Source organism: Heteronotia binoei, chromosome 15, assembly GCF_032191835.1.
Source record: "Heteronotia binoei isolate CCM8104 ecotype False Entrance Well chromosome 15, APGP_CSIRO_Hbin_v1, whole genome shotgun sequence".
In the NCBI taxonomy this organism is placed as follows: Eukaryota; Metazoa; Chordata; class Lepidosauria; order Squamata; family Gekkonidae; genus Heteronotia; species Heteronotia binoei.
Window position 1 is genome coordinate 22,240,361 of NC_083237.1, and position 12,517 is coordinate 22,252,877.

The window sequence follows — 12,517 nt, forward strand, 5'->3', positions numbered from 1 at the left end:
TTGAACTTCAAGAGAGTTCTGGCCATCACATTTAAGGGGACTGCACAAATTTTTAAATGCCTTCCTTCCATAGGAAATAATGAAGGATAGGGGCACCTTCTTTTGGGGCTCATAGAATTGGACCCCCTGGTCCAATCTATTTGAAACTTGGGAGGTATTTTGGGGAGAGGCACTAGATGCTATACTGAAAATTTGGTGCCTCTATCTCAAAAAACAGCCCCCCCCCAGAGCCCCCAATACCCGCGGATCAATTCCCCATAATTCCCTATGGGAATCATTCATAGAGGTGCATGATGGCTCTGGGGGCGGGGCTTCCCCCGCCGGCCAGCTGGCTGGGGGAGGGGGGAAGCCTGTAAAACCGGGGGATCCCCCTCTGGGACCTGGGGATTGGGAAGCCTAAATTCAGTTCTGCTTCTCTGCCCAAAATTGGCTGCAAAAGCAGCTCATGGAAAGAAGAGTGTGTGAGAGAGAACACAGAACCAACAGTGTGATGGCAGCAGCCACCAAAATGACATTATTTTAATCTGCACAGCCAAGCAGATCTCCAGTGCTCAATTAAGAACATAAGAACATAAGAGAAGCCATGTTGGATCAGGCCAGCGGCCCATCAAGTCCAACACTCTGTGTCACACAGTGGCAAAAAATGTTATATACACACATACACTGTGGCTAATAGCCACTGATGGACCTGTGCTCCATATTTTTATCTAAACCCATCTTGAAGGTGGCTATACTTGTGGCCGCCACCACCTCCTGTGGCAGTGAATTCCACATGTTAATCACCCTTTGGGTGAAGAAGTACTTCCTTTTATCCGTCTTAACCTGTCTGCTCAGCAATTTCATCAAATGCCCACGAGTTCTTGTATTGTGAGAAAGGGAGAAAAGTACTTCTTTCTCTACTTTCTCCATCCCATGCATTATCTTGTAAACCTCTATCATGTCACCCCGCAGTCGACGTTTCTCCAAGCTAAAGAGTCCCAAGCGTTTCAACCTTTCTTCATAGGGAAAGTGCTCCAGCCCTTTAATCATTCTAGTTGCCCTTCTCTGCACCTTCTCTAAAGCTATAATATCCTTTTTGAGGTGCGGCGACCAGAACTGCACACAGTACTCCAAATGAGACCGCACCATCGATTTATACAGGGGCATTATGATACTGGCTGATTTGTTTTCAATTCCCTTCCTAATAATTCCCAGCATGGCGTTGGCCTTTTTTATTGCAAACGCACACTGTCTTGACACTTTCAGTGAGTTATCTATCATGACCCCAAGATCTCTCTCTTGATCAGTCTCTGCCAGTTCACACCCCATCAACTTGTATTTGTAGCTGGGATTCTTAGCCCCAATGTGCATTACTTTGCACTTGGCCACATTGAACCGCATCTGCCACGTTGACGCCCACTCACCCAGCCTCAACAGATCCCTTTGGAGTTTAGAAACCCTACTGAGCAGGAGCACCACCTGGCCCTGCCCACTTTCTAAAAATGTGTGGTGGGTGCCAGGAAAAGTGCCCATGGGCACCATGTTGGGGATGCCTGACATGCTGGAGAAGCAACAGCACGCTATGACTGTGATCACACACACTGAACAATGCACTTTCAATCCCCTTTCAATGCACTTTCCAACTGGATTTTGCAAGTTTACACAGTAAAATCCAGTTGTAAAGTGCATTGAAAGTGGATTGAAAGTGCATTGTTTAGTGTGTGTGATCACAGCCTAAGAGTCTAATTACTGTAAATACCACTGAAAGAGTAGTTTAGTCCACTTGTACCCTAGAATTGCTGTGGAACATTCTCTAGTGTTTAGGGCTTAGCGGATCTTTTTCTGTTGCAGTTCAGCCTACCTCTTGCCGTTTTTTCTCTCTGCTGTGTAGTAGTGTGTTAGTGCTGGTGCTCTGAAGACATCTCTGTTGCATTAGTAGCCTGCAGTTAGTTCTCATCTTTATGCAAAAATCCTGTTGCAGTAAATTCATTGGCTGCAAACTCCAAAGTGTGGATTGCGTCTTTTCCTAAACTCTGCCAACATGACATAGGCAATGGTGAAGTCTGGTATACGCATTGGTTTAAGATGTGTGTCATTTAATACCTTTTCTTCCTTCTTTCTCCCTAGCATGGCTCTTACAAGAGTACAAGGCATCTTCACTATGGCTCTCCTGCTTTCAGGGACCTGCTACGCAGCTGTGGAAGGTAACGTGTGCACATACTTAGCTGTCAGGGTTTCATTTTGGTAGAGGCAGGGCTTTCTTTTTTGTAGAAAAAGCCCAGCAGTTACTAATTTGCAGGGGTGGAATTTTAGCAGGAGCTCCTTTGCATATTAGGCCACACACCCCTGATGTAGCCAATCCTCCAAGAGCTTACAGTAGGCCCTGTAAGAAGAGCCCTGTAAGCTCTTGGAGGATTGGCTACATCAGGGGTGTGTGGCCTAATATGCAAAGGAGCTCTTGCTAGAATTCCACCTCTGCTCATTTGCCTATTAGGCTGCACTCCCTGACATCACCATTGTTTCACACTCGACATATTTTGTAGAGAAGGCCCAGCAGGAACTCATTTGCATATCAGGCCACACCTCCTGATACCAAGCCAGCCGGAACTGCGTTCCTGTGCGCTCCTGCTAAAAAAAAAAAGCCCTGGCTAGAGGCTGTGATTGTATGGAATTGTATGGCCCCCACCTCCCCCCGCATCAATCTAGTACAGGGGGGCAGCAACCTTTTATACACTACCTCAGGATTCAGAGCAAGAGACCAACAAAGAGCCAGTACAAGAAGTCACATCTGCATAACCAAAAGTATACTTCTTAACATTATTGATAGTTTACATGTTGGTCATGATCCAGAAAGTTTCCCCAACCCCACCTGTGTTGGTTCCTTTTTAGGAAAATAACATTCATGAGTCCTCGCAAGTAAACTTTACTTGCCAAATGGTCTGACTGCTTTTAGGGTTGTCAACTCAGCCTAGGGAAATTCCTGGAGATTTGGGGGTAGAGGGCAGGATTTAGGAAGGGAACAACAGCAGGGTATAATACACCCTTCAAAGCCGCCATTCTCTCCAGGGGAACTGGAGACCACTTTTGTCTCGGGACCACTTGGAATTCTGGGTGATCTTCAGGCCCCACCTGGTGGATGGTAACCATAACTGAGGCTCTTTTCCTTAACACACAATCATCTCTGCTTCTTTCCTCTGTAGGCCCCTGGTGCTACAATGACAATCGTTGTGGTAAGCTGCCATTCTCCTCTTTCACTCCAGATTCTGAGCAAGGCTCTTTTTGAGGTTCTCTGACCACACTGTGGAATGTGTTAACAAGTCCAGTTTCCAAAGCAAGCATTTCCCCTCCCCTCCCCCCCAGCCAGGGGACCTGATCTCTATCATTTGGAGGGCGCTTGTAATTCCAGGAGATCTCCAGGCCTCACCTGGAAGTTGGTAATACAAGCTGCAGCCCCTGTCCCTCTTGCAAATGCCTTTAACTTTCCTAACCACAGGGCTTCCAAATTTAGTTTGGCCTTTGGCAGTTCTCTTTGAAAATTAATCCAGTGCAACAAATCTCATTCCCACGCTGACTTGTCCCTTTTTTCCTCTTCCTTTTCTACCAGGACCTCCAACATGGGTCTCCCATGGTCATTGTGGTGACAGTAGACAGTCACCCATTGACATCAATACTACCGAAGCCGTCTTCAACTCCAGCTTGGGCCCTGTCACCCTTTCTGGCTATGATGACTACAGAAAGTTGCGAGAAATAAAAAACACAGGGAAAACAGGTGACCAGTTCTCTTTTGCTTTTTTATAAACCTTGTGGTACCAGGAAGAAAGCTGATATGCAGGAATTACCTGGGAGGAGGTGATGCTCTAAGCCTTCTGTGCTTTCCCTCTCTTGCTTATGTAGTAAGTAAAATGTGTCACAAAGTATTCCTCCATTGGCTGAGACTAGTCCCCAATACGATGCCGATGGGCACCCTGGCACCTGCTGACACCTTTCCAAGTGTTTTTAGAAAGCAGGTGGCACTGTTAGCCACTGGAGATTTTATTGGCTGGGCAGATTTTTAAAAATTTTGCTTTGGCAGAAGCTGCCACCACATTTCATGGATCTTCATCCTGTGCCTGAAGGTAAACTGTGACAGCCATTTTGTGACAGCTGCACCCCCATACTGTACTGGAATTCCAAAGATGCCCTCATGCTCAAAAAGGTTGGGGACCCCTGTTCTGAGACCTAAATTAAACTTGGAGACACATTTCACTCTTACCCATGAAAAGGTTTATCCTTTAGATGAAGAAATTTCTGCCCTTTGAACACACCTGTTGTGTTTATGCTATTTGAGATGTACTGTCTGATTATGAGGCAACTCTGAGAAGCAACTCATGCTGAGATACAACAGGCAGTTGTCTCTAAGAGCAGTTCCAGTGTGTCCCTCTCATGGATGATTCAGTTGCACCTGATGCAGAGAGGGGGCAGCATTCAGTTAACGATCCCAACAGAGCCTGACTGGAAGCAAGGAAGGCCAGAACAGTACATCATGCAGAGCTGCAGTGCTACAAGCAGCCTCCTCTGTGGGTTTGTAATTTGGGCTCCCTGGAGCCTTTGCTGATTTAACTGATGTAGCTCTCGCAGCAGTCAAGCGGTCTCCTCATGGTCACAGTTTGGGAATTACTCATACAGCCCCTCATTCTTGTCAACAATTTTATTATGATTAAGTCCCTTTGAAACTTTTGGAATGGTGGCCAAACCAGCCATGATCAGGAATGCTTGTGGTTTTTTAAAAAGCTAACGAGCTGCCCCACAGGATTGCTTTGAAGGCTGGGGAAAGGTTGGCGGGGATATCCGCCTGAGTGCTGTACCTCTAAGGGCTGCCAGCCTCCAAGTGGTTTCCTTGTTTTGGCTAACCTCCAAGTGGAGGTTGGCAATTTCCCACTATTACAACTGATCTCCAAGCAACAGAGATCAGTTCACCTGAGGAAAATGGCCATGTTGGAAGGTGGACTCTATCCCACTGAAGTCCTTCCCCTCACCACACCACACTCTCCTCAGGCTCCACCTCCAAAATCTCCTAACGCAGAGCTGGCAACACTGGCCCCTATCCTTTGCCTCAGTTACAACTTCAGAACTGAAGAATCATTTACAAAATTTGTGAACTGCCTTTCTGCCCTCCTAAGGGCTGCTGAGTCAGATAAAATATACATGATAATTTAAAAAAAAAAATCATTAAAATCAACACCCCCACCCCCAAACACACATCATTAAAATAGATGAAAAACAAAGTTAAAATTTGTACAAAGTTGTGAAAATAGCAATTAAGACATTGGTTAGGAAAGAGGGATTGCTGAGGGACTGACAAATGAAACAAAAAAAGCCTTCCCCACCCTCCGGCAGAAGATGGCAACAGAAGGGGAATTCCCCTGCTTCCCCCTCTTCCTGTGACCTTTTTCTAGTCTACAAAGCTTTTGTTTATTAGCAGGGTTGGGGGGGGGCGGGGTTTAAGCCCCTAGGAGATCCTGCTCACAGATAAAGTTGTCAGCCTCCAGGTAGAGTCTGGGGATCACCCAGAATGACAACTGATCTCCAGATGACAGAAATCAGCTCTCCTGGAGAAAATAGCTGCTTTGGAGGGTGAACCTCTATCGCACTATACTAAGCTCTTTCTGGTCCCTAATCCCTCCCCAAACTTCACTCCCATAATCTCCAGGAATTCCCCTACTCACGGTGCTCACTTCTGTTTTTTCTCAATGCCACATTGGTGACATCAGTTATGGCCACTTTAGATGGATCTAGGCCCTTTTCCTTCAGTGGGGTTGTTCTACTGCTAGTGCATGTCTTAGGGATGCCAGCCTCCAGGTCAGACCTCTCTTGCTTATGTAGTCTGGGGATCCCCCCCGAATTACAGTTCATCTCTGCACTACAGAGATCAGTTCCCCTAGAGAAAATGGATACTTTGAAGGGTGGACTGTGTGGCATTGCACTTTACTGATGTCCCTGTCCTTTCCAGGCTCCATCCCCAAATCTCCAGGACTTTTCTAACTATGCCCCCATCCCCGACCCCGTGGTCAGGGTCGGGGGGTGGACCTGGCAACCCTGGATGCAGGGCTTTTTGTGTAGCAGGAACTCCTTTGCATATTAGGCCATGCACTCCTGATGTAGCCAATCCTCCAAGAGCTTACAGTAGGCCCTGTACTAAGAGCCCTGTCAGCTCCTGGAGGATTGGATACATCAGGGGTGTGTGGCCTAATATGCAAAGGAGTTCCTGCTACACACAAAAAAAAAAGCCCTGCCTGGAAGTATTCTGAGAGAATTACTACTCTCGTCATGCATTCTCACAATCACTGCCACAAAGTACAATTCTTCAAACTTTTCAGGAATAGAAGGGAGAAGAAATCCAGCCATAAAATGTAATGCCAGCTGCCGGAGATATAAACTTTATAAAGGACACAGGCAAACCCAATTAACGATATTATATTTCACTCAAAATACAAACATCCTTTAAATAATAACACTTTGACTGATTTTGCACTAGGGCTTGTTCCGGGTGGAGAGCCTTTTTGCCCCTGGTGCTTCTCTCCATTTTCGCACAAGCTGCCCCAGAGCTGCGAGTTGGTGCGCTGCTTTTCCACAGCAAGCAGAAACCACTTGTAAGAGGATCTTGCTTGCTGCAGAAAAGCAGAGTTCCAATTCGCAGCTCTGGGGCAGCCTGTGTGAAAACGGAGAGAAGCACCGGGAGCAAATGGGCTCTCCACCTGGAACAAGCCTAATCCAAAATTGGTTTCTTACAGTATTTCCTCAAAGCCTCTCCCTAATAGGGTTGTCAAGTCTTCCTCAAGCCCCGGCGGGGGACATTTGTGCGTGTGCAATGCACGCACGCGAAGAAATGATGTCACCTGGAAGTGATGTCATCAAAATAGCGGGGTGCATGCGGGCCGTTCTAGGCATTTCCAGGAAGACTCTATAGTTTTCTTGGACACTAGCCATTTGGGAGGTTAAAATTCTATGGTACCTATTGTACCATAGAGTTTTATCTCCCAAATGGCTAGAGCGTCTGGTAAAACCATAGAGTTTTCCTGGAAATGCCCAGAGTGGCCCTGCATGCACGCCGCCATTTTGATGACATCATTTTGGGGTGATGTCATTGCGCCGGCGACACAGGGGTAGGTTCCCCCCGCCAGCCCAATGTGGGCCAGTGAGTTGGGAACCTCTGGGGCAGGGGATTTCCTGCGCGGACTGGGGACTTGGCAGCCCTGCTTCCTAAGGCCCACCCTCCCACTTTCACTGCCCTTTACTCATTAGCACTGGGACAGTGTACAGGCACATAATGCCCAGCCTTTGTCATCTGGAAGTAAAGGTAATGACCAATTGTTCACAGGCCAGATAAGAGCCCTGGATGAGCTGGTTCCAGCCCACGAGTTGTATGTTGGACATACCTGATTGTAGATCATAAGATCTTCAGAATCAACAGTGCAAGAGAGGGAGATTTCCACAGGTGCCAGATGCCAAATGCAACACTTGGTGACCCCAAAAGTTCGATGTGACTTAGGGGGGAGGATTTTTGACCTCTCCTCATTCATAGAAATGTGTTCAGTTCTTGTTTTCTCTCCACAGTTTATGTCAAACTGAAGGATGGTCTCTTCCTCAGCGGGAATGGCCTTCCAGATGTATACAAAGCCAAAGCCTTGCACTTCCACTGGGGAAACGGTGCCTCCAAGCCAGGATCTGAGCACTGTATTGATGGCAGACAGTATTCTATGGAGGTGAGGACATAATAGCTGGCGAGGCCAGCCGCAGAGTCTGCTACACCTGTTAAGAGTTGCACAGAAGGGTCAATTCCATCTCCTTCTGCTTCAAGGTGCTTCAAGGACAGGACAAGCTACATATCACAATTAATATCTGAAGCCATTCTAAGCTGAGCCAGAGTTCCGCCTTGCGACAGGAGAAAAACAATAAATAAAAGTGTTCCTCTGAGCATGTGTAAAGTGGACTATTTTGGCATTGAAAAACTATAATGTAACCTTCACATTTTAGAGCAGAATGTAGGGCTTTTAAGCCAAAAGGCTATTAAAAAGGGGGCTATGAGAACAGATTCTCAGTAAGTAGCAGATTTAGTACATGGCAACGCAAGAGCCCCATGGCACCGAGTAGTAAAGCTGCAATACTGCAGTCTGAACTCTCTGGTCATCATGACCTGAGTTCGATCCCGGTGGAAGCTGGGTTCAGATAGCTGGCTCAAGGTTGACTCAGCCTTCCATCCTTCCAAGGTCGGTAAAATGAGTACCCAGCTTGCTGGGGGGGAAAGTGTAAAAGACTGGGGAAGGCAATGACGAACCACCCCATAAAAAGTCTGCTGTGAAAACGTTGTGATGCAACATCACCCAGAGTCAGAAACATCTGGTGCTTGCAGATGTTTTTAACATACATTTATCTGCTAAGAGGTTTGCAGAGGGATCCCAAATCAATCCTTTTTTTCTCCTTTCAGTTTCACATTGTGCACACCAGAAACAATATGAGTTTGTCGGATGCACTGGACGACCCACAAGGAATCGCTGTGCTGGCCTTTTTTGTCCAGGTGACGGATGCAGACCAAGCTCTCGTGGTTGGCTTGCCATGCAAACTTCTACTGTGTTGTTAATTCTCAGTGTTTCTGGGAGCTGTTGATTTCTGCCACTGTTTTGTGGTGGTGAAAAGTGCCATCATGTTACAGCTGACTTATGTAGAAATCCCTGGGAAAAGGGAATGACTTTTAAAGTCAATTTTTCAAACAGCAAATGAGAGAGCTGGAGCAAATTTTTAAAAATTCTTTATATATGATCAGTTTTTCTACAGGATTCAAATGGCTCTTTTCTCAAGAAGTGCTTGTGTTGTGGGATAACACGTTTCCTCCTACATTCCAAACTGCAGCACTTTTGTCACTGGGAACAGGGTTCCTTACAAGGGCTTCCTTTGAATGTTGGGCCTGCTATTGGACAGTGCCTTTGGACAGAGTAACACAACTCCTGGCTTTTGGTGTCTAGGATTTTTAGCCTAGTTTTGGAAAGGGTGAGGGGAAATTCTATATTTAATTAAAGTAGGAAATGTTTTGGCTGGACAGCCTTACTGATGTAACGAACACGAATTTGAGCAGACTTCGGACGCCTGGTTCTTAGGACTGCCAGTCTTCAGTCCTATTAGAGTTTCACTCCAGGTAACAGAAATCAACCCCCCTGGAGAAAAAGGTTGTTTTGGACTCTGCGGCACTGTACCCTGCATAAGTCCCTCCGCATCCCAGAGCCTGCCCTTCCCAGGCTTGGCCCCCTAAATTTCCAGGTATTTCCTCCCTCAGAGCTAGCAGCAACCCTATTTGACATACATTCCTTCCACACCTCAGTTTACCTTTTCTCATGTTTTCTGTCTGCCGTAGGCTTCTAAGAGTGCCAAGGGCAAGACGGCTAAAGCGTGGGAATCCTTTTCTAAGAACCTCCTCAGAATCATTAAGAAGGGTGAGTAGGTAGTGGGGGAGTCAAGGAAGGATGGATGATGGTTCTTTCCTAGGATTGCCAACCTCCAGGTGGTGGCTGGAGGCCTCCCACATCGGATCTTCAAGTAACAGAGATCAGTTCACTTGGAGAAAATTGCTGCTTTGGAAAATGGACTTTAGGGCATTATATCCCATTGAAGTCCTTCCCCTCCCCTCCCCTCCCCAAACCCCACCCTCCACTGGCTCCACCCCCAAAATCTCTATTTACCAACCTGGAGCTACCAACCCAATTCTTTCCCCAGGTCTGAGAAAGACAGTGGTGCTCATTGTAGATACGAACCAGGCCTTTTTGTGTAGCAGGAACTCCTTTGCATATTAGGCCACACACCCCTGATGTAGCCAATCCTCCTGGAGCTTACAGTAGGCCCCGTAAAAAGTCTGCTGAGAGCCCTGTAAGCTTTTTGAGGATTGGCTACATCAGGGGTGTGTGGCCTAAATATGCAAAGGAATTCCTGCTACAAAAAAAGCCCTGGATAATAAAGGAGAATGTATTTCCTTCTGTACACTACCCATTTTAGCCATTTGGAAAATGGAGACATGTCACTGTTTCTCCTGATGAATCCTGGGAGTTATATGGAGCCAGTTTGGTGTAGTAGTTAAGAGCAGTGGACTCTTATCTGGAGAACTGGGTTTGATTCCCCAGTCCTCTATATAAAGCCAACTAGGTGGCCTTGGGTCAGTCACAGAGTCAATCAGCCTCACCTACCTCAAAGGTGTGTCTGTTGTGGGTAAAGGAAAGCCATCAGTTCTTCAAATACACTAATAAAAATGTTTTTAAGATGCCCCCAATCTTCATTCCTTTTTTTCCCCCCTGTGCAGTGGCCAGAAAGCCTTGGGGGCCCTTGGTTGGAAGCCACCATCATTCAAAACTGTTGGAAATGGGATTAAATTTGAAACAGATACCGATTTTGCACACCGCTTACCCCGCGGTCACATTCCTCTTCACTGCGCAGTGTCCATCGGATTTCCCACTATCTGCGCCAGAGTTACAGGAAGTGTTGTGGCTTTCGCGTAGCAAACGTCAACCACTAAAACCCAATTTTCCTCCTCCTTCGCTCACACAGGTTCAGATTCAGAACTTAAAAGCACCGTCTCCCTCCAGGACCTAATAGGTTCAACAAATCTTGCCCACTATTACCGCTACAGCGGGTCCCTCACCACTCCCAACTGCAACGAGGTCGTCATCTGGACTGTCTTTGTTGAACCCATTCTGGTGCCACGTAAAGTGGTGAGTGCAACCAGCTTGGTTGGCAATGGGAAGCGGGGGAGATGCCAGAATATGGAGGGGAAGCCCTGGCTGGGTGAAAGAGGAAAGCAAGTAGATCCAAGAGGGCAGCCGTGTTGGTCTGAAGCAGTAGACAAAGTAGGAGTCAAGTTGCACCTTTAAGACCAAGTTTTATTCAGAATGTAAACTTTCGTGTGTGCATGCACACTTTTTCAGACGAGGAATCAGGTACAGTGAGCAGAGCTACATATACCTGGTAGGCAGTGGTTTAGAATGCAAAGTATCTTTTGAGCCCGCTCCTATCCCTTTAACGGAGGAGCTTCATTTGTACCGATTAGCATCCTGTGTACAATTTGGCTCCATCTGTTGACTTCTGCATATCAAAACCCTCTTAAAGTGACAGAGGAAGGGCAAGCTTTTTGTTCTGGTCAGGCCTGGGGTCACTGGCCGGAGAAGTAGTTGTCTCAAGGAGAGTCGGTGGTCTGACTTGAGAAGCTGCTGCTGTTAGAGCTGCACAGACTTTCTTAAAGTCTTAAGAAGGAAGAGGTTGAGAAGAGCAGAAAGAGCCCTTCCAATTAAATGCTGAAATTCTGTTTTGCATTTTGTTCCATTGTTTTGACTGGTTCACACAATTCTACCCAAAAGGGTGCTCTAGAAGGTTCTCTCCTGCAATAGGGCAGCCAGTGTAGCCCCAGGCTCTTTCTTTTACTTAAAAACCTGTCCTCTGCCTTCTTCTCCCCAACAGGTGGCATTTTTTCCATTCTGTATCCGTTCTACAGATTCTTCTTCAGGGCCTCGCCTGAACAACAACTTCCGCCCCCTCCAGGGACTCCACAACAGAATGGTGGAAGCATCTGCCTTTTTGAAGCCTCGTTTAGCCACCTCCCGAGCCTCACCACCAGTAGCATTCATCCTGCTCTTACTTGGTATTAGCGCTCTTGGGGTCTTACTCCTATAAAGGTTGTGAGATCCCAGAAGAGGAGATGGTAGGGATCTCTTGTCAGAGGACAAAACTCGATCACAGTTCTTCCTATCGCCACCCCCCCCCCTCTGAAACTGCAGATCTTCCTCAATCTACCTTCTCATCCAGCTCCTCAGTGGCCAGAAGCCCTGGCAAACAGCACTAAAAGACCAGGAGGTGTGCATTTCAGAGATCATCAAGAGCATAGTCTGTGCTGCAGAGAGGACAGTAATAGTAGGCAGCTATTGTGGGAGAGTAACCCGCTTTTATCTGCTATAGCAAGAGCTTAGCTGAGAATTCTCATTACCTTCAAAAAGCAACTAATTTATAAACACCTGGAATATTTTAGCTCTGAAATCCATTTTCAGGATGAGATGCAAAAGACTATGTCACCAGGCTGTGAGCATTGACACATTTGCATTACCAAACATGCACTTTCACCACATCAAACTTTTATATCTCCCAAATGTTAGAACAAAGGCAAGAACTTCTTAAAGGACTCTGATCATACTTCCATTTCCGCATCAAATGTTGTGTGGTGTGCTTTTGTTTGAAACACTCCCTGATTGTGGAGAGCCAGTTTGGTATAGTGGTTAAGTGTGTGGACTCTTATCTGGGAGAACCAGGTTTGATTCCCCACTCCTCCACTTGCACCTGCTAGAAGGGCCATGGGTCAGCCATAGCTCTGGCAGAGGTTGTCCTTGAAAGGGCAGCTGGTGTGAGAGCCTTCTCAGCCCCACCCACCTCAAAGGATGTCTGTTGTGGGGAAGGAAGGTAAAGGAGATTGTGAGCTGCTCTGAGACTCTTTGGAGTGGAGGGCAGAATATAAATCCAATATCTTCTTCTTCTT

The 12,517-nt window shown here is 46.7% G+C and overlaps 1 protein-coding gene across 1 annotated transcript; it reads left to right on the forward strand.

The window, feature by feature from the left end:
• Window positions 1–2,107: 2,107 nt before the first annotated feature.
• Window positions 2,108–11,666, forward strand: LOC132583313 (carbonic anhydrase 4-like). Its single transcript, XM_060254976.1, has 8 exons — window positions 2,108–2,183; window positions 3,180–3,209; window positions 3,584–3,748; window positions 7,573–7,721; window positions 8,444–8,533; window positions 9,365–9,443; window positions 10,546–10,709; window positions 11,452–11,666. The coding sequence occupies exons 1-8, from the start codon at window positions 2,108–2,110 to the stop codon at window positions 11,662–11,664; spliced, it is 966 nt and encodes a 321-aa protein (XP_060110959.1). The 3' UTR covers window positions 11,665–11,666.
• Window positions 11,667–12,517: the final 851 nt, after the last annotated feature.

Coding starts and splice junctions, on each gene's coding strand:
- LOC132583313 (XM_060254976.1), top strand. CDS start 2,108: ATGGCTCTTACAAGAGTACAAGGCATCTTCACTATGGCTCTCCTGCTT. Junction 2,184..3,179: donor CTGCTACGCAGCTGTGGAAG/GTAACGTGTGCA, acceptor TTTCCTCTGTAG/GCCCCTGGTGCTACAATGAC. Junction 3,749..7,572: donor AAAAAACACAGGGAAAACAG/GTGACCAGTTCT, acceptor TTCTCTCCACAG/TTTATGTCAAACTGAAGGAT.